This window comes from Schistocerca cancellata, chromosome 7, assembly GCF_023864275.1.
Source record: "Schistocerca cancellata isolate TAMUIC-IGC-003103 chromosome 7, iqSchCanc2.1, whole genome shotgun sequence".
In the NCBI taxonomy this organism is placed as follows: domain Eukaryota; kingdom Metazoa; phylum Arthropoda; class Insecta; order Orthoptera; family Acrididae; genus Schistocerca; species Schistocerca cancellata.
In genome coordinates this window covers 105,715,448-105,738,605 of record NC_064632.1, presented here as the reverse complement: position 1 = coordinate 105,738,605, position 23,158 = coordinate 105,715,448, and the positions used below count along the sequence as shown (strand labels likewise).

At 39.4% G+C, this 23,158-nt stretch overlaps 1 protein-coding gene across 6 annotated transcripts in view; it reads left to right on the top strand.

Moving 5' to 3' along the window:
• The window catches only part of LOC126091976 (ral GTPase-activating protein subunit beta), a 401,079-nt gene that overhangs the window by 206,840 nt on the left and 171,081 nt on the right, over positions 1–23,158 (top strand). For 5 of the 6 annotated variants that reach the window (XM_049907336.1, XM_049907335.1, XM_049907337.1 and 2 more), the window contains 2 exons: positions 8,464–8,601; positions 13,465–13,605. In XM_049907336.1, coding sequence (XP_049763293.1) covers positions 8,464–8,601; positions 13,465–13,605 — 279 coding nt within the window. The remainder of the gene's footprint in view (positions 1–8,463; positions 8,602–13,464; positions 13,606–23,158) is intronic. The other variant, XM_049907338.1, reaches the window with a different exon arrangement.

Here is a 23,158-nt window from a genome sequence, read left to right as displayed (position 1 = left end):
AAAATTTATTTGTAGCTTACAAATGAATAGAGTGTTATGTTAGGTTACTTTTCCTCATCCATAATTTATATTAATCTTTGTGATGCTGTGAGAAAATTCTATCGTAAGTAAAAACCTCCTTTAGTTACAAAATGTTGTGTTGCTGATACACAGTGCATTTGAACCCTGTTGGTTGATCTTCAGGTGCTTCTTACAGACCCTGCATTCATTTACATCAGCTCCTTGACAGATTATACTTATGTTACAAAAACATTCTAAATTGTATGAGTATCTGCATATCCATTCCCATGCTGCTTTATTCATATAGGCACTTAAAATTTTTCACATGGGCCTTGTTACCAGTTCATAGCTGAGACAAACAGAAAAGTATTTCATACACAGCAATAAGCACAAAAATGGAACTGCAGATGTTCTCAAGATTTAGGAATCACTGTTCAGTGCTAGTACAATAGTGTGTTGTGTTACTGTACACAGGATATCAGAAGTGTGATGCTCTTTTTGCATCAGTAAAAAAGCATTTTGTGATTGAATGCAACATTCTTTATCACTAAGTAGTTTTGGACCATTGTATGCTTTAATTAGTGGTTAGTGGTCTCAGACTACGTCTGTTCAGGCATTACACTAGACCCAACCTTGGAAACACCATTCTTCCTCTAAGTTGTACGCAATTAGCGACATGTATTGTCTCAAGTATTCATGTGTTTTGAACATTATGGCATCATGTTGAATAGTTTATTGGTAGCCATAAAGAACAAACATGCTTGTGTAAACTGTTAATTTGTGTATATATATATTTTTGCTCACAAGATTGCTACGTACTGGCAGCAGAGCTGTACGAAACTACAAGGCAGTCTCCATCACATATCATAGTTTGTACTAAGGTTATCATAAAGTTAATTCCCCTTGATCTATAAACAGCAATGAAACATAATTACCTAGTAACATGTATACCACTACAAATTGAGATACTTATATCATGAGATCATTACTCAGAATTTATCTTAGAAATCTGCCAGTATGTTATGTTTACCTGCATTCCAGCAGTGTGAAGCCATTGACTGAAAACAAATTTCTTTATGTTTAAGAAAACATAAAAATCTGTGTGAGCAGGACAACTATTGTAAGGATGGTCCAACACCACTCAGTGCATCACTTTTTATAAAAGTTTTCCTGTGAGCTACATGTGGTGCACAGCATTGTTGTAGAGCAGCACTTACTCTCCCACGCTCCTTGTACTGATTTTTTTTGTAATGTTCAGTGCAGTATCTGCATGTTTGTGACATCCACACATAAACCATACAGAAAGCGTTTCAGTCCACACCTTGATTTGTGCAGTCTAAAGCTTCACCACATACCTAACTTGACAGGTTTTGACAGGCCCTTAATTTTCAATCACTGTAACACTGACAGTATATGTGATTGCAAAGTCTTAACTGTAGCATACAATAGCAATATCCTGTATCTCTTGTACACATGCCATTGTCATCAACAGTACATGACCTAGCATCTCTTGCCACTGTGAGAACCTTATTTTTTGGATAACTCTTGTAGAATTGAATTGTGATGTGTTTTCTGTCAATAGAAGTTGCATAATCAAGCAATGGGAAATCCAGGGTGGAATTTAACAATATTATGAAAAGGATAGTTGCTACTCACCATATAGCAGAGATGCTGAGTCACAGATAGGCCCAACAAAAAAATTGTTAGGAAGTCAGCTTCTGGCCAACAATGCCTTTGTCTGAAATGAAAAACATACACACCCACGAAACTTCCTGGCAGATTGAAACTGTGTGCCGGACTGAGATCGAACTCAAGACCTTTACCTTTCGCGGGCAAGTGCTCTACCAACTGAGCAACCCAAGCACGACTCACGACCCGTCCTCAGAGCTTCAATTCTGCCTGTACCTTGTCTCCTACCTTCCAAACTTCACATTAGCTCTTATGCGAACCTTGCAGAAATAGCACTCTTGGAAGAAAGGATGTTGTGGAGACATGGCTTAGCCACAGCCTAGGGGATGTTTCCAGCATGAGATTTTCACTCTGCAGCAGAGTGTGCGCTCATATGAAACTTCCTGACAGAGTAAAACTGTTGGTAGAGGACTTGCCCGCGAAAGGCAAAGGTTTCGAGTTCGAGTCTCGGTCCGGCACACAGTTTTAATCTGTCAGGAGGTTTCATATCAGCGCACACTCCGCTGCAGAGTTTAAAATCTCATTCTGGATACACACCCACACTCACACAAATGCAAATCACACACACATGATCACAGTCTCTGGCTGCTGAGGCCAGACTGCAAGCAGCAGCGAATGAAGGGATAAGCAACTGGGTGGTTGGGGTAAGGAGGAGACTGTGGCGTGTAGGGGGAGGGATAGCAGGGTAGGGGCGGGGGACGGTAGGTTGCTGCTTGTGGGAGCATACAGCTGCCCCTTCTCCTCCCTGCCACGATATTCTCCTTACTCCTATCACCAGACTGCTTTTCCTGTCATGTGCTGCTGCTCACTGTGTGTGTGTGTGTGTGTGTGTGTGTGTGTGTAGAAATTGCATGTTATTCAGCTGAACAAAGTACAGTGCTGTCTAAAGTAGTGAAACCATTACAAAAGGTTGGTTGATCAGTGATCAGTAATCAGTAAGAATACACTATGTGAAAAAATGTATGAGTATAGACCAGGTGCAGCTCATGATTTCCATGCTGGAGAAGGCTGCAGTATTTACGGTTTGGAACTATGGTGCTAGGGCTCCAGAAAAACTTCACAGAGTGTTTATCCTTTTTTATTCAGAATCAACTACTAAATAACATCAAAAGCTAAAGTCTATAGGTAATGTATTTAACCTCCAACTTGACATTTCTCAACAGTTTATTGCAACAAACTATACTAAAAATGACATAGTTTGGAGATATATGTGTTAGGAACTGCATGCCCAATGTAGTGTTTTTTGTCTTTTCATCTCCAAACTGTAGATGTCTCATGTTTCAATCCATGGCATTTATGAGTTCATGGAATGAAACAGAGATGTACCATGATGTCACAGATCTTGTGCTGTGATTGGCTGACATAAGTAAATGGAGAGTTCCCCATGTTGTTTTAAGTATTTGTTAAGTAAACATGCCATAATTGTAGATTTTCATATTATACATGTATATTATGAAAAACGCTGTGTAAGTTAAACACCACATTAAAGATCTCTCCAAGCTGCCTCATTTTTAGTACGGTTTGTTGTGCTAAAGTGTTGAGAAATGTGACTTCAGTGGCCAAATCTGCTACAGTAGATTCCACCATTGAAATTGTGTGTTTACTCTTGTCTGATTTCATTGTTTTTGTTCTTGATATATGTTTAGATCTGGTGTGAGTGCACCACTTTAAGCTCTTGTTCCAAATTTTTGCCTAAAAATGCATAATGAATTCGTATTCTGCTGTTTTCAGACTTACGGTATGCTACCCTTATTCACAAGAAAATAAAAACTCACAATAACTTATGCACAATAGTCTCACAAAAAAACTTGCCAATAACACACTTTATCCCACAAAAGCCATCAACACACAAGGAAATTCTTAGTAGCTAAATGTAATGGGACATGTTTCGTGCACTTACTTCCTATAATCACTTGTAACTCTCACTAGGTGGTGTCACTTTTATTACTCTATTCTAGTTCACTCTAGCAGATGGAATTAACAATGAAAGAAACAAAAAACAGCTGCAAGTCCTTTCAGATAGGATAAATACAGGTTCTGTACAGTTTTCAAGGGAGTCTCCTACAATTCATCCTGCAAAATAGTGGCAACTTCAGGTAATGATGATGGAGGTGGACCATGGTAATGCACCATTCTCTCAAAAATAGACCACAAAAAAGACTCAATAATATTGAGATCTGATGACTGCAGTGGCTAGGGGAGCTGTGACAAGTCATTCTCGTGCCCACAAAGCCCGTACTGTACAGTTGTGTGAATGGTGAGGGGGGGGGGGGGGGGGGGGGGCAGTTGTCTTGCGATACAGCATTGCCATTGTGGAACAAACATTTACCATATTGTACCATGGGATGGTCCTGATTATCCAACATGGTCACATAATTCTTGACAGTAATGGCCCCACAATATCGTTGCCCAGATCATCACCAAAACACTGCTATGCTCCCCTCTTGGGACTTTATCTCAGCCGGAAGTTGGAAACAGTTCAAAGCAAGACTCACCTGCCCAAATGGCATTCTTACATTGCTTTGTAGTCCATGTTTTATGGGGCTTTGGTACCACATTTTCCTGTTACGGGCTTTTTCATTGTTGATGAGTGGTTTTGAAATTCCAGCTCACCCTGCAGTTCCCTGTGTATGGAACTCCCTTTGTGTTGTTTTTGGTAATGATAGAGCTTGCAAGTGTGACAGTCAGTTTTGCATTGATTTTTGGAGCTGTCATCTTATTTTTTGTCACAATCCTCTTCTATCACATTCACTCAACATACACTTTTGTCTGCATTGTGACTTAGCAGATGATGTTTTTGTGTTTTCCCTATATGTTGTATAAATCTGTGGTATAGTGACCCTTGAAACACCAAACACTTTGGCTACTGTGATTATGCGTGCACTCACCATACAAGCTCCAACAGTTCGTCCATGTGTGAATTTACTTAGCTCTGACATAATGCACTCACAACACAGAACACTGCACTATGACTATGACTGAAGTTAGTAATGAGTTGAGGACGTTGCACAGGCACCATTTGTGGTCAAATACAACAGCACAACCAGAATACTTAGCTAGCATTTGTATTTATGTTCAAGCAATTTATTGCAGTGTTTCTGTACTTTTGTCCAATCCTTGTAAATTATACTGTTCTCAGAACTGACTCTGTTATATTGTTGGTGTGCTGAGAAGTTCCTACTTCTTAAGTGAAGAGCAGTGACATGAGAATTGGTTTCCTGGTGGCAGTACATTTTATGTTGTTATGATTCACTATCTATCCCACAATACTACTTTCAGAAGTCGGCTTTGTCATCAGAGGAAGTGGTAATAGTAGTTTGTTGCGTATATTACTGTAACATTTTATGTTTCCTGCTTTTTGCACTTATTCTACTTACTTGATTGTAACACTACAAAGAATACATCAATGCTTACATACCTAAGAACAGTTTCAAAATTGAAGTTACTGGCTGATTTATAAAATTAAGAAGTGAAAGTTTTATTACTGAATTTTGACATTTTGCTTAACATTTTGGCGTTGTTATTTTCATCTTACATACATACAGCAATGATGATAATGAGAGGGCAGTTTTTGTCTTATGACGTGGCTGATTACACATAATGCAGTGCAATCCATAATATTGAATATGCGGGTGTAGATCATATGTAGTGGGCAAGTGTGGCATAACATAAAATCCCCACAAGTCTTCAGTGGTGATGAAATGTTGTTCTTTGGTCTGTTATTTTATATGACATACAGAGTCATTAACTGCTTTATTGTCTTGCAATTGTGGAGAGAAGTATGTGTTGTTGTATGTTTCCAATCCACAAGAACATATTGTCAGATTGACTGTTGCCATATTTGGTAATCAGGTGATCGACAGTACTGTATTTAAAATACTATAGCTCACCTTTCCGCTGTGCTACTGCTAGTTCATCTGGAGCTTAATGCATCTCAGTGATTTTCATTGCTGTGGAGGAGGGGGAGTTGTTCATGAGAGTCTACAGACAGTCTATATCCATTTTTATTTAAAAAGAGAGGCATTTTGATTCATAGTGTAAACACAATAATTATCCATAAAACGTTTGCTTCAAGACCACACCTAATAGAAACATTAACAATACCTCTTGCATAGCAGGCTGTTATTACGTGTGTAAAATGCCAAATGTCACACAGACTGCTTCGAGACACTTATGCTCTGCCTGCTGACCTACCACCATACCGCTTATCTGTACCATTTCTTCTTCTCCATTCAAAACTACCTCTTCCTTGATGTGGTAGCACATCTAGAAACCCTTACTTGGATGAAATCATCATTACCGTCATTACCTCAGTCAGTATGAGAAGAAATACAACCTATGTGTGTTGCAACAATGCGCAATTTAGTATCTCTGGGCTCAACAATAAGTGTTACATTGGTTTGCTTTTGAGCACATGCTATTACAAAATTCGTGGAGTCTTTAGGTGTACTCAGTCACACACTCCCTTGATGTTTTCAGAAGAAATCCAAATAGTATAAAAAATTTTATAGTTGCGTGTCAGAAGAATATTAACTGTAATTTCCAAGTAGGGAATGTCATCCAAGGTTGAAGAATTCAGGAAAGTTGAAGTTTTATTTGAATCACATGACATCATTTTCTTACTATAATTTGATTGTAATAAACTGATAGTGGTATCTCAGTCCATTGTGCTTAATGAACTTCACAATAGCCAAGCATCAAAGAATACTAATGTGCTCTGATACAGTTAAGTGCAACTGTTTCAACACGTCACTTCCAAGTAGAAACTGAAGAACAGCTTACTGCACTGTGACTTAAGAGAAATAGCTATCTCATACACCAGGAGTGAAGCGAGATGAACCACTTAACAGCCTGCTGGCGTGAATGCATTCCAGCGCCTAGCACTCACTCAGTTATCATCTTTTTGATCTCCTTATATATATTAACAGTTTGTCATTCCCTGTTTTGACTACAGTCCTATAACATGAGCAGTTCTCAAACCCTCCACAAGTATTGCTATTTGCAAAATCAAGGCACCACCCATTAGAGACCTCACAACTTATTTCTTGTGATGCACTAATACATCATTTCATTTTCTCATCATATATGAACTTTCTATCCCTTTTGACTGACTAATCGCACTGATCCCACTGCAGTGAACTACACCTCTATATATCAATCGCTTATTTACTTTAGATGGTCACATTCTCAAGTTCACTTTTTGGGAAAATAGTCATAGTCCAGTAGTTACTCAGTATATATAAATTCAGAGCTTTTATATACGAGGGTTATTCAGAAAGTAGAGAACGTTGCCATCTGACACCACTAGGAGCACGCTGATTGCGTATATTTTGGTATGTGCATGCTCGGCAGCTCAGTCGATATCTATCCGTGACAGTGGGAATATCTCTGCGCGTCTGGTTTTTTTGATAGACAAAACTGAAATGTGCGCTGCAATCGAAAATCCCGCCAGTTTTGAAGTGCAGCCTGTGATACGGTTTTTGTCAGCAGAAAACCTAAAACCGTAGAAATTTATTGTGAACTGTTGGAAGTGCACGGGAACAACGTAATGAGTGAGTGTTCCATCTGGAAATGATGCATTCAGTTTAAAAATGGCTGAACCATCATTCATGATGAAGAGAGGAATGGACGCCCGAGCACTGTGACTGACGGTCTTGTCGCTAAAGTTGATGAAATGATTCGTGAAAACGTTCACTTCACAATAACGGAGCTTTTGCTTTCTTTTCCACAAGTTTCACGGACTTTGTTGTTTGAAATTGTCACTCAAAAGCTAGGCTACCACAAATTTTGTGCACAATTGGTGCCCAAAATGCTTACAGAGCACCATAAAGAACAGCGATTGGGGGCAACGTTGACATTTCTGGAGGCCCACCAAAAACATAGTGATTCATTACTGGATCGAGCTGTAACCAGTGACGAGAGTTGGGTGAAACACGTCAATTGCGAGACAAAATTACAGTCCATGGAGTGGGGGCACACAAAGTCCCCCCAAATACAAAGAAAATGTTTGCAAACCTTGTCGCCAAGGAAGTTGATGGCGACAGTGTTTTGAGATAGGCAAAATGTGCTTCTTATTGATTTTCTCGAATGTGGAGCAACAATAAAGTCTGCCCAGTACTGTCAAACTTTGCACAACCTTAGAAGAGCACTTCAAAACAAATGCCGAGGAAAGCTGATGTCCAAAATTTTGCTTTTGCACAAGAATGCCCAACCTCACATGGCAAACTGTACTAAAGAACTCCTTAATTCATTAAAATGGGAAATTTTCCCTCATCCATCCTACGGCCTTGATCTTGCATCAAGTGACTTCCACTTGTTTCTCAAGATGAAGTACTGGCTTGCAACGCAGCGCTTTGATGACTATGCGGAACTCCGGGCGGGTGTGACTCACTGGCTGAAGTCTCAGGTGGCAGGATTTTCCAACGAAGGTTTTTCAAAGCTTGTCCACTGCTGTGATAAGTGCCTCAATGTGTTTGGTGACTGTGTGGAAAAGTAGTATGTCAGTTGCTCTCTCAGATGTATATAATAAAATGTATTTCTTGTACTTAGTTTTTTTATTTTTATTTTATTTTATTTTTTTATAATGCCGAAACGCTCCATACTTTCTGAATAGCCCTTGTATTTCAATTGTTTTAGAAATGTTTTTATATAATCAGCCAGTCACCTTCTGTCTTTTCACCATAAAATAAATGTAAGTTGTGTTTGTTTTGTGTTTGTTTTTGTTTGTTTTTTTCATATTGTGTCTGTATTGCAACCCATTCTTTGGATCCTTAGCTTCTGACACAGTTAGTTCATTCAGTCTGCCGAGTGATTTCCGTAGCCTTGGGGAAGAATCATTGGAGTTCCACCATGCTGAAGGAGCAGCTCCATTTGGTAACTTGTATCTTGACTACCCAGTTGGACTTGTGAAAAGTAATCATTTGCTATAAACTTTTATAACTAAATGATAGCAGATATATAAGGATTTTAGATCATTTCTTGATTAAATTTCAAATTAATTTTATAAATTTGGGTTAAATGTATTCAGAAATCATATTTTGTTGCATAACAAAGTAAAAATAAATTAAGCATTATTTTCGCCATGTGAAATTTGTAAATGCTCATCAACAACAAAACTCTTGTAACAGGTCATAAAAGAGGAAATAAAAGCAGCTCTTTTTAGAAGGAAAAGGGGGGACATCTGTCACCTTTGAGATGAAGTGTTAACTGTTGGACAACGTACATCTAACTGAGATGCCCTCTGAGCAACCAAATTTCAGTCTGTCTTTAAGATAGAAGAGTTTTTTAACCCTTTGTAGAGCATAACAATTTTTTTGTTTAACATAGCAGACTCCTGTATTTATAGAGTTCTACTTATGCATGGAAACAAAAAATATGCCTATTTACAACAGTGAACAAAATTTCAATAACTGGTGTGCCATCAGACAGTTGAGTTACTGTCTAAGTGCCACAACTATACAAAGAATCTGCAGGTATATTATGCATTGTAGAATCTTTGTGATTATCACCAGTAATGTCATTTGAGTCAAATTCCTGTGAACTGCCGCTGTTAACATTATGAACTGTAGTAGGAGAGCACTGGCCCCTGGTCCTAGGCCAAGGATGAATTTGTTTAACTTTGGAATCTGAACCATGCCCTTACTCAGAAACTTGTGAATCAAACTCTGAACAAGGGTTTTCCAGAATTTATAGGATCCCTGCCTCGTTCACTCATTATCTAATTATTTCACTGCAAAAAAAAAAAAGTAATGCTATTGTAACCTGTTATTGAAAAATATCATAAAAAAGAATAAACACTTTTTCTACTGCATCCTGTTGTGACAGATATTTCATAAATAAGTTCAGCATGAAAGCAAATCATTCATTCCATGACATCAGTCCCAAACAAATATCCAACTATGCAATTTAGCACAGAAGATGAACATGTTACTTGAAAATAACAACCCAGCAGAAAAGTTGATGGCTGTATTTTTACACACTGTGATATTCTTTGAATATTTCATTTACCAAAACACATGTACAAAAATGACAACAACACATTGCTGCATTGTTGGTCACACAAGTCTACAGCCCTGGATTTCTGCAGAATGGCACTAAAATGGGCAAAATTTATGTAACACCACCAATATGATGGTTACAAACTAAAAAAAATACTCAATGCACCAAATATCATGAGGAACACTTAGTGATAGATTTTTTTTTAACCACAATAAAAGTGTGTCTCTGTCACCAGCTAAGGAGTGGGAGAAATATGTTGTAGCTACTCTTTCAGCTAGAAAATTTTCCTGCTGAGGGCCTACAGATATAGCGACTAAATATAACAGTTACTTAGTGAGATTGTGCACTTATGTAATGTGGTCAGAAAATCAACCACAAACATATAAAGGAATTAGTCACAGATTCATATATGAATTTTAGTCTCCACAATTGAGGTCATTAAAGAGTGACCTCAGCTTATGTGCGTGTACCTTATGTGACACTTCATCTCATATGTGAATGGTGTACTACTAGAAAAGAATTTGATTATTTTCTGAAAAATAAGACATCATGCAAGAATTAATTGATTGGAGCTTGAATAAAATAATGTGAATGGGTGCAATGAAGCATAAGGCTTCATATGCAATCTAGGTGAATATTACCAATGTCCAGAATTAACTAATAATGAGCCATTGTTGGAAAGTGCAAGTTTTGACATCTGGAATACTGTTTGTTTGTTTCTGTTTGTCTGTGAGTGAGGTTATCCTTCTCAAAACTGCATCATAGTGTAGATTCACAGTAAAGTTGCAGGTTTCCAAGTGATACTGATGATTATGCAAGCCTTGATAAAATTAGAAATAATTTCTATTAGACTGTCTTTCTTTCTTTCTTTCTTTCTTTCTTTCTTTCCTTCCTTCCTTCTCTTCTGAAACTGTCTGTTTTTGACAAGTTCCATCAGTTTATGAACACATCATTGCTATTTATGCATAATTTTATAGAAGGATGGGCACATCTACTAAAAGGAATGCAACAGAACAATTTCTTGTGCAAATACATCAGGAGGAACTAATATTTACAATTAATCATGTTGTTACACTGAAAATTTCCCCCTAACCTGTGTTTACTTCTATCCCCTGAGAAATAAGTAGGCTTGCAACTGGAAGTTTGTTCCAATTAGCAGCACATTCTTAAACTTCCAGCTGGCTGTTCCTTCATTTTTATGAGTTTGTGCATAGCAGAAACTGTTGTTGGCTCATTTTCTGTTTTCTTAAGTAGTTTTCATTTCACTGAATAGTACAAAACTAGACAATGCGAGAAATTTTAGAATCGTTGTACAAAGCTACTCTGGCCAAATGCTAGGAACACTTATAAGGGCAGAAGATCTATTGATTTTGTCATCAACCTTTTTTTTAAAGTTTCATGTAATATATTTAATATTACTGTAGTTACAATGTAACTGTTCTTTTATTTTGCTTACATGAGAAGTGACTCTTTAGATTTATATTTAACAGTGCACATTAATTTAAATTTTTGAGCAATTAATTATGCCTCTAATAGATATTAATTACTATTGCTTTCCAATAACTGCTTGCTTTTCAAACATCCCAGACTCCAGCAGGATAGAAAATAAAAGTAGTGCAGCCACTTACAATTTAAAAAAAGCAAAAGTCCTTGCAGATACCATCGTAAGCTACTGTAAAAATATGTTACTGGGCAAACAGTTTCAGTTTACTGACCACTGTCTGATACTTGCTTAACAAATACCATTAGATGCCTGGTTTAAATTGTATCTATGCTGCTTGTATCTAATGGTATTCGTACCAGATTCCAACTGAAACTGGTTGCCCAAGAAAGAGAGAGAGAGAGAGAGAGAGAGTGTGTGAGAGAGAGAGAGAGAGAGAGAGAGAGAGAGTGAAAAGCATTTTACTTTTTGATGATCTTGTAATTACCTGATAGTGAGTTACTTCTTTGTAGGTAGCTTCAGTAAGGCTACAGTTGGTGCTTTCCCCATTCTTGTTTTATCCAAGTTTGTTCTTTGTCTGTAATCACTTGAACAGAAGAAGGGTGTTAAACTCTAACCTTCTTTCCTTCCTTGTCATTACTTCCTGTCTCATACACTCTCTTCTGTTTCTCCTCCCCTCAGCAGTGTTTATCTTTTCATGTTAGCATGATAAATTCTGTTCATTGTTAAGGATTACTACCATGCTGTAAGGCGTGCGTTGCTGCATGGTAACTGGTCTCCATATCATTACCTCATTAGGTGAGTGATTTTGATTCACCCTGACCCCTGCCTTCTTCTTTTGGTTACCAACCTCTCTTTATTTTACAGACATTTGTCATTTAGTCCTTTTCTGCATTACTCATTATCCACAATTGGAAAAGAACATAATGAGTGTCCCAATGAACTAATGTTGTACTAAATAATCTAGTTCAGTTTTGATTACCTTTGAAGTTTCAATTTCTGAATATATGTGTTATCTGTTTTTTAGTTTCAAATTCATTTAAGTTCTTTTTTCAAAGGCTCCTCAAAACACTGTACACATCTGCATTTTTGTAAACCACTTAGGAAAAATATTCTATAAGTATGATTAGGTCTCTTTACGAAATGTTAATAGTTTTGCTAACAGTTTGTTTCCGTGCATATGCTTTTTCTATTTCTTTCTTTTTATTCCTTCTTATTCCGTGGCGAACAAGAACTAATTGTAATAGCCCGAGTCAGCATACTTTTGCCTGGTATATCATTGTGCACTGCTGGTCAGTGACAGGCCAATTTTCTTTCAGAATTGTAGTTGCAAGACAACTACTTCCTCTTCTTCCATTTAAATTCTTCTTCACAATACCAACACAACACTGGCATACTGCTACACATAAAGGAGAAAGTTTAAATCACAAAAATTTGTAACACAGAAATGCTCCCTTTCCAGCACCATGCTGATGGTGACTGGATACAATATGAATGAAACCAGATGCCTCCCTTTCAGTGACAAATGGTTCAAATGGTTCTGAGCACTATGGGACTTAACATCTGTGGTCATCAGTCCCCTAGAACTTAGAACTACTTAAACCTAACTAACCTAAGGACATCACACACATCCATGCCCAAGGCAGGATTCGAACCTGCGACCGTAGCGGTCACACGGTTCCAGACTGAAGCGCCTAGAACCGCATGGCCACACCTGTTGGCCCTTTCAGTGACAAAAGTAAGCTGAATGAATTATTATTTTTTTGGGTTACAGACGAGAACCACTATTGGCCTGTTTGTAGGTAATAATGTAATGAATTGTCATGCAGCCTGTCTTTTACAGAGTCCCTCATATCTATTACCATAGACTGTTTCATGAGAGATATTTTTCTAAATAAAAAAAAAAAACTTGTTCTCCAGGTTTGCAGAAACCTTTTGTAATCATTCCCATCAATGAACATCTCTGCTGCCAAAACAATTTTCTCTCAAGAGAGTGTATTACAATGGTGATTTTTTAAATTTTTATTGTTTTATTTCAAATGCATTTTCCGTATATTTGGTGCTATGTTTGAACTTAGAATTATATGTTATGTGTTCTCTCTAATAAGTAGTACTAAGCAGGTTCTAATAGTACAGTTGACAGTAAACTTTTTAAATCTTGTGTTATGCAGCCAGAATTTTTTGCATTACTGAAATGAGAGAATGGATACTTACAATTTCCTTTTTTGTGGCATTACTCGTATCATGTTAGTAAGTGAAACAAGAGACTGCTCTGTAAATTTTGTATTTAACACTAACAAGTGATTATTTTTTATTTAAATTTTTGCTGTTTTTAGACTCAGCTCATGCTCTTTTTGTAAGAGCAACTTATCTGGTATGCCACCGCCTGATATCCTCGTGGAAAACTGATTTAAATGTGTCTTTGGCTGCACTGGAGTTATTGGTTGGACTTGCACGGACACACATTCGTGAGACAGGTATGTTTTAAAACTGAAATATTCATAACTTGATACCTCAAATCCAACTGAAAACTTGAGTCTACCAGTTAGGAAACATGCTGGTAGACTGAAGCTATTCGTCAGGCCCTGAGATGTGCTAGATTGGTTGAGTTTTATTTTGTGATTTGTTAAAATAAGCATTCATGACAAGAAGCTGCATTTTCTAGTTGGAAGCCATTAGGTTTATTCAGTACCTCCTCTGTGGCTAATTTGAAATTTTTCTGTGGCAATTTATGGTTTATGTCACTTTTTACTTCTGTGAATCAGTTATAAGCTATATTGTGGATTGCTAGACCCTCTTTCTGCAGATAGCGGTGGTTCAGCTTCAGGTTCCTGTCTCACATATAAGTTAAACCATCAGCATGCTATATAGTGAAAGTTCTTATTTTCACATTCTGTTAGTTGGAGGATTTAAAAAAAGAAATAAAATAAAAACTATATAATTTAATAGTTATGAATGCAGTGCCATCTTGATAGTGGCACTTTGACACCAAAACACGTCTACAGCTTTTTGTTGCTTTGTTGGTTTACTTTGTTTTACATATTCATAGTGTCAGATTTCATAGTGTATTTTAAATGTGTAGGAGTTTTTATGTTCTGTATCTACTGTATACTTCTCTAAACAGATGTGCAGATATAAAACGATGAATATCTGTTATTACACAATTTTTTTAGAAAAAGCAATCAGAAAATGTAAACCATCAACTTTAACTAGTAATTTGTGAACAGATGGATAATTATAAATGGAGAGCTTCAACTTATGAGCATGTCAAGAACATAAATATTGTTGTAACTAATTCTGCAGCCTATATGCTACTGTCTGAGCTCATAGATTTTGAGAAAGCTCATTCGGTTTTTCATAAATTAAATAAATTCTAGAGTTTCATACACCTGTAAGTATGGTATGTATGTTGTGCAAAATTCATCGAAGAATATCTCTAACTTATGAAGAAAAGTGTACCTATAGCAACAAATGCAGCCATTAGTAAGTGAAAAAAGATGAAATTTTGCACGTAAAAAAAATTTATTTTGCTATGTTTTCGAACTTCCACTGCAATGAGTGTGAATCCTGAATCCTTCCTGATGATGATGACAAAGTTTTATGAACTTATTTGTAAAAGTATAGACAGTGCAAATTAAAGTGTCATGTGATGCCTCTCCTGCTCCAAGTCGACCCGTTTGACGTCCGACCCCCCTTTAAGGGCATTTGAACTGAAAGGAAAAATAAACAGAAGTGCAAAAATTGCATGGATTGCTCAAAGTATACATTAGTCACTTCATTCACCACTGTGCTGTATTAAATTCTGTTGTGTTCCTTGCAGCAGTTGTTTCAAATGACAGTTACCAATCTCAAAACTAAATTCTGTCTTGCAGTTTCAGGTGTCCCTACCACAGGTTGTTAAATCATGGCAAATTTCTCTTTACAGAAAAATGTGATATCAAACTTTCCTCTTTCTGGAACCAATTTTTCTGTTTTTTGTTGTATTGAGAGACTCATTAATAAAACACATACAGTGCAAGAAGCTGCGCAATAATGTATTACCACAACAAAATACTGGCATGGTTGAAGTCATAATTTAAAGTCAGGTTGACACAGTTCATTGAGTTGTCTTTTATGTGGGGTGATACCTTCACATGGTACCCTCGCAGCAAAGTAGCTTGCAACACCTCCACTGTATATAAAATAACAACACATACTTACAGAACAGTTAATTTCCACACATCCCAGCAACTTCATATGTCATGGATTTCTGAATTTGTCAACTGCTGCCTTCTTTTCATGTGTGCAATGAACCAATGTGGCCTATTTGTACCATCAACATTCATCTTGACAGAGGATAACACTTTAGAAATAATTCTCTGTGTGGAATTCCTGTGACAAGAATGATGATATGGACATTCGTGTACACCAGTTGTAGGTCTTCAGATTATATGGAACTGTATTATATCTACATGCTGCTAATGCTAGTTTATAGGGCTGTCAGTATAAGTAAGACAGAGATTGGTACAGGATATGGTCATTATACGTGACCACACATTTAACAAGCCCAGAAATCAAATTCAAATGTGGTAAACTGTTACATGAAGTGATTCATACTTCATTAGTATAGACCCTAGATGAGTCAAGAACTGAAGTGTATCAGCAGTCATATGCAAAATATGTCTCTTTAACAACTATAGTACCCACAAAGAAAACTGACATCAGTACTGGCTTAACCACTACAGAGTTATATGTGAGTGCCGCCACCTCAGAACTGTGTCACAACACCAAAAATTTGTTCTTAGAACTGATGAGCATCCTGAGATAAAAATAAAAAAGGCCATGAGAATTCTACCTTCTGCTCACCGTTCACCAAAAATTAGGAGGCAGTAAATAGAGTTGACCAAGAATTTTGTCTTTCACAGATTACCAAAAGAGAGAGAAAAAGGGGGAAAGGTGGGGGGATGGGGTTGGTCTCTTGCTTGGCTTGCACCACACAATATACTCCACCTTTAACTTGTTGCATGAGTGTCAAACTGACATATATTGAGATAAGTAACTGTGGGATAGAAAACTAACTGAAATCACTCAACAGAGGAAAGGCTACTGGACCTGATGGGATACAAATATGATTCTACATACGATATGTGAAAGAATATGCTCCTCATCTAACAACAATGTACCTTAGATCTCTGGAGGAGTGAAACTTTCCTGATGATTGGGAAAAAGCACAGACCATTCCCGTTTTCAAGAAGGGGCCTCTATCTCTGATGTCAGTCGGTTGTAGAATTTTGAACTATGATTTATGCTTGCTTATTATGACATTTCCGGTGACCAAAAATTCGTCTGTGGGAATCAATATAAGTCACAAAAACAACTATCATGTGAAACCCAGCTTTAACCCAGCTCACTCTGTTCATCCATGAGACCAAGAAAGCTACAGTAGATACAATCACCCAGATAAAAGCAGTGTTCCTCACCTACCAGAAGGTGTTCAATACAGTTCTGTACTGTCACCTAATGGACAAAATACACTCCTGGAAATGGAAAAAAGAACACATTGACACCGGTGTGTCAGACCCACCATACTTGCTCCGGACACTGCGAGAGGGCTGTACAAGCAATGATCACACGCACGGCACAGCGGACACACCAGGAACCGCGGTGTTGGCCGTCGAATGGCGCTAGCTGCGCAGCATTTGTGCACCGCCGCCGTCAGTGTCAGCCAGTTTGCCGTGGCATACGGAGCTCCATCGCAGTCTTTAACACTGGTAGCATGCCGCGACAGCGTGGACGTGAACCGTATGTGCAGTTGACGGACTTTGAGCGAGGGCGTATAGTGGGCATGCGGGAGGCCGGGTGGACGTACCACCGAATTGTTCAACACGTGGGGCGTGAGTTCTCCACAGTACATCGATGTTGTCGCCAGTGGTCGGCGGAAGGTGCACGTGCTCGTCGACCTGGGACCGGACCGCAGCGACGCACGGATGTCACGCCAAGACCGTAGGATCCTACGCAGTGCCTTAGGGGACCACACCGCCACTTCCCAGCAAATTATGGACACTGTTGCTCCTGGGGTATCGGCGAGGACCATTCGCAACCGTCTCCATGAAGCTGGGCTACGGTCCCACACACCGTTAGGCCGTCTTCCGCTCACGCCCCAACATCGTGCAGCCCGCCTCCAGTGGTGTCGCAACAGGCGTGAATGGAGGGACGAATGGAGACGTGTCGTCTTCAGCGATGAGAGTCGCTTCTGCCTTGGTGCCAATGATGGTCGTATGCGTGTTTGGCGCCGTGCAGGTGAGCGCCACAATCAGGACTGCATACGACCGAGGCACACAGGGCCAACACCCGGCATCATGGTGTGGGGAGCGATCTCCTACACTGGCCGTACACCACTGGTGATCGTCGAGGGGACACTGAATAGTGCACGGTACATCCAAACCGTCATCGAACCCATCGTTCTACCATTCCTAGACCGGCAAGGGAACTTGCTGTTCCAACAGGACAATGCACGTCCGCATGTATCCCGTGCCACCCAACGTGCTCTAGAAGGTGTAAGTCAACTAACCTGGCCAGCAAGATCTCCGGATCTGTCCCCCATTGAGCATGTTTGGGACTGGATGAAGCGTCGCCTCACGCGGTCTGCACGTCCAGCACGAACGCTGGTCCAACTGAGGCGCCAGATGGAAATGGCATGGCAAGCCGTTCCACAGGACTACATCCAGCATCTCTACGATTGTCTCCATGGGAGAATAGCAGCCTGCATTGCTGCGAAAGGTGGATATACACTGTACTAGTGCCGACATTGTGCATGCTCTGTTGCCTGTGTCTATGTGCCTGTGGTTCTGTCAGTGTGATCATGTGATGTATCTGACCCCAGGAATGTGTCAATAAAGTTTCCCCTTCCTGGGACAATGAATTCATGGTGTTCTTATTTCAATTTCCAGGAGTGTACAAGCGTACGGAATATCAGACCAGCTGTTGCAGTGAAGAGTTTCTAGCAAACAGAACACTGCATGCCATTTTCAATGGAGAATAGTCTTCAGACATAAATATAACTTCTGGCGTACCCCTAGAGAATGTTATAGGATCATTACTTTGCACAGTATATATACACGATAACATCTAGAAGATAACATCAGAAGTTCCATGAGGCTTTTCGTGGATTATGCTTTTGTATAGAGAGAAGTCTCAACATTAGAAGAATGGAACAAAAGTCTGGAAAATCTGTGAGGATCAATGTTTGATCCAGGGAGTGGCAGTTGATACTCAACGTAAACAAATGTTAACATATTGCATTTACGTAGAAAGACCCATTATTGTGTGATTAAAAGACTGTAAAACAATCACTGGAAGTAGTTACTTTCATAAAATGTCTAAGAGTATGCGTATGGAGCACATTAAAGTGGATCAACCACATAACATTAATTGCGGGTAATGAGATGTCCGACTGAGATTATTGGGAACAATCGTCAGGAAATGTAGTCTATCAACAAAGGAGGTAGCTTATAAATCCCTCATTCAACCAATATTTGAATATTGCATGGCAATCTGGGATCCATATCAGACAGGATTGATAGAGGCAATAGTCAAGATCTACTGAAGAGCAGCACACTTCATTACAGGTTCATTTACTAAGCATGACATTGAAAGAGAGGTGTTCTGCATCTCATAGTGATTTGCTGTAAAATCACAAAAAGATTCAACATATATTGCTTCCTCCTATGCACATGGTGTGATCAAAAAGTAACAGGAATTTTTTAATTTTGCAGTCTTTCATATGTATATGACATCTGTCCATCCTCGAAGGATGATGGTGTAGCAAGCTTGGTTCTGGGTCCGCAATGTCTGCTGTGGCTGAAATGTCCCACTCATGTATGGCAGTCCCTACCTTAGTTTGGGCATGTGAAATGTGAGGGCTTTGAGTGGAAGCCATTTTCTCTTTTAGTCTTTTCCTCTTCCTGATTTGTTCTTGTATACGTTCCTCTTCTGCAAGCTTGACACCATTTTGTACAGTCACCACTTGACAAGATCATCAACAGTATTTTCGCAGCAACTTGGATTAATACTGGCCTTTGTCAGGGCTCTCTTGCAGACATCCTTGAAGTGAAAGAATGGTCTTTTGACTGGCCTCACACCCTCCTGAAGTTCTCCGTACAACAGTTTTTTTGGTACTCAGTAAGCCATCTTAGACTTCGGTGGCTTAAGAGTGCATGAATGCTTGTTGTGCTTGTGAGCTGTATGATTTTGTATGATCTCCAGGAGATTTGAAGCATCCTCCAGAGACAGTGGAGGTGAAAGCTGTTCAGTCAAGATTTGTGCTTAGCAAGAGTTGTCTGTGTCTCACTACTATAGAAAAGGGTGCTGATAACAAAAGCACTTTATACGTGTAAGTTAGTTTTTATTGTGTACAGTCCATTGTTTTGTACTCTCTTTTTCAATCTAGCCATGATCGATGATGTTTGTGCGATTGTGTTTGTAATCTCAGTGTCCACAGACAAGTTGCTATGTATTGTAGATCCCATGTAGGTGACATCAACAACAACCTGGAGAGAATTGCTGTCAACACTGATAGATGAAAGGTTGAGTTTTCCTACACCGTGATCATAGTCTTTTCGATGCCGATGATAAGACAAAATTTTTCACATGCATGTGATAATTTGTTAATTAGATACTGCAGCTCATCTTCTGTATTTCCTACCAAAGTCGCATAGTCTGCATATAACAACACATGAGTAATAACTGTATGTACTTAAGTCTTGGCCGTGAGGCAGGCAGTGTTGAAAAGGTTTCCATCGTATCTAGTATGTAAATACGAGGGGGTACCCAAGAAGAAGAAGAAGAAGAAGAAGAAGGAAAAGAAAAAGAAGGAATAATATTGCAGTGGATGGAGCTTGTGAAGTACGCATTTCTGCCACTAGGCATGTATTGTGCAACTCGTTGCCATTTCAGTGCCACCTTTGTTATTGACCTGGCTTGTTCTGTTCATCTGCAGAGATTGTTTTTGCTAGCGCTGGTTGTTGTTGTTTTTTTTTATGGCAAGTTTAAGTGAACAGTGTGTGCAGCTGTGAAATTTTGTATTCTACTCAGTAAAAATGTTGCTGAAATTGTTTTAATGTTGAAGACAGCTTACCAAGATGAGACTATGGGAAAAACTCAGTGTACAAGTGGTTTGCTTGATTTAAAAATGGTGACGTGTAGATTGATGACAAACCTCATTCTGGATGTCCATTAACTGCCCAAATCAATGAAAATATTCATTCAGAGTTTGTTCCCTCAGGACAGACCATCAACCAAACCTTTTCTTTGGAAGTTTTAAGAAGATGACATAACAGTGTTTGTCAAGAAAGACCCAATTTGTGGCATACAGAAGACGGGTTCTGCCATCACGAAAACACACCTGCACACACAGACATCTCTGTTAAGGCAATTTTTGGCTAAAGTGGCATGATTCTGCTGTTCCACACACCTTACTCACCTGACATGACACTGTGACTTTTTCTTATTTCCACACGTGAAAAGTGGCATTAAAGTACACTGATTTGACGACATTGAAGACATCAAGAAGAAAATGAGAGAGGAGGAGCTGTCAGCCATTTCTAAACATGACTACAAAAAAATTTTCTATCAGTGGAAACACTGGTGGGACAAATGTATTTGTTGTAATGGAGAGTACTTTAAGGAGATAAGGTTGTTTTGCAAACTGTTTGATACATATTATACAGCTTTTGTTTTGGTACCCCCTCGTACACTCCCTCCCCACAGTCTCAAAGACAAATCTCAGCAGAAGGGAAAAGAAGACTCCAAATAGAGTAGGTGCCAACATACACACCTGCTTCACACCACTATTAATGGGGAATGTTCCAATGATGTAACGCTGAAGCAGATTGTAGCTTGTGCTTTCTCGTGGAAAGAGACTGTTATTTGTAGTAGTTTAGGTGGACATCCAACTGTCTGCGGGACCTTGAAGAGCACATTTTCAGCTCAGTAAATCAAATACTTTAACAAGTTCAATAAAAGCAATAGAAAGTTGCCTCTGCTGCTCGAAGCAGTTCTCTTGTAGCTGTCATAGAGAGAAGATCATATCCGTGGTTGATCAGCCAGGTCTGAAGCTGCGTTGAGATTCCGAGTAGATTCTGGAAGCTAGGATTTGTAATTGCATTAGGATGATTGTTGCATATGCCTTCCCAGCTAAACTTAGCATTGAAATGTCTTGGTAATTGTTGCAGTCATTTCTGTCTATTTCCTGTTTACACATAGTAACAATCTTCAAACTCCGCATATTCAGAGGAATGCAACCTTCTTCCTAGCTGGTTGTGAGAAGTAACTGTAGGCATTTGAGAAGGACAGCCAGACTTCATAATCTCTGCAGGGATCCCATCTTTACCTGGAGCCTTTGCATTAGCAAGAGAGCCTATTGCTTTACTGAGTTCTTCCATAGTAGGCATTGCATCTAGCTCTTCCATAACTGGCATTTGTTTGATGGTGTCTTGTGGTTTCCTCCTAACTTCATTCTCAGCTGCATACAATGCAAGACAGTATTCAAACCAGCATTCAATTTGCTTGCCTTATTAGTAATGACTTTGCCTCTCGTGTAATTCAGAGGAGCTGTTTTCTAACAGTTGTACCAATTGCTTTCACCCTTAGGGGCTCATCATTCATTTCTGAGTATGGGCTTCGTGACCCAAGGGACTGGTAAGTGCTGTCAGTCCTCTATCACCATAAGTTCTGATCATGCTTCAGCAACCACCATGCACTGCGGCAGTGGAAAGTTGTGTGTCTTAGGGAACGGGTATCTTGGCTTGACTGCCTGGAGTGTGAGGTTGGAATAAACCTCTATAAAAAGTAAACCTCAATCTCAGTGTGTGCTGGGTACTGATGAGATACATGGCTGTTAAGGTGGAATGGTCGTCAGCAGGCAACCTATGGGGAACCTGCCACACTTCAGTTGTTTGAGGCTTACTCAGGCATGTTAGGCTCCATCTGAGTGGACCCTTATTTCCCCAGCTGTTCGTGGGACCAAGATGGAGCCCTTGAAATCACCTTCTTCTCCTACCAGCAGGAAGGGTGTACTGCCTGGGAGTACCCACACCCAATCCTCCTAACGAATCAGAGAGGCTAGCCCTCCTGATAATCAGAATCAGCTGAACTATAGTAACAGGGCTCAAAGAGTCATAAATCAAAATGTGTTTTTGGTGATTATGAGGAAGGAGGGGGTGTTTGAAAAAGTGTCCCCCTTCCATATCCATAAAGCCTTGGAAGGACTTGCTGGTAGCCAGAAGTCTGTAAAGCAGCTGAGGAATGACTCCCTACTGGTTGAGACTAACAGGGCAAAGCATGTGGAACTACTTAGGAATTCTGGAAAATTCAGTAATATAATGTAACTGTAGAATTGCATAACTCCCTTAATTCCAGCAAGGGTGTGGTCGCATGCTGTGACATTATGAACATTGACATTGCCAAACTTAAACAGGAATGGGCATCATGGGGGATAGTGGACAAAGGACAAATGATGCATAGCAATAATGGAGAAACTGGGAGACATTCAATTGTCCAATGCTGCCTGAAAACAGCATGCCAGATTTTGTGCTACTTAGGGTTAGGCCGTATGTACCTAACCCTATGCAGTGCTACAAATTCCAGCATTTTGGTCACCCATTGATGAGTTGTGGGGATGAAGCAACCTGTGGGAAATGAGGAAAGCCAGCCCATAAAGCTGGGACTGACTGCCCAGTTCAAGCAGATGGTGTTAATTGCTCTGGGAGCCACTCAGTCTGGAGCCGAGACTGCCTGTTTTTGCACAGGAATGAAAAATTCAGGAACTAAAAGTCACCAAGTGGATCCCCTATGCAGAAGCCAAAAAGGAGTATAAGGTGATGAACCTCCGGTCTTTACCACTTATTATGCTTCTATGGCACAGAAACCTGTTCCTAAGGTCAACACTTTGATGCAGATGACATCTAGTGTACAGTTATCCACCACCAGCACCTGATCTTGCATATGAGCATCTCAAGGCAAAGCAGGTAACAATAAAGCGGTCCAAGTAGC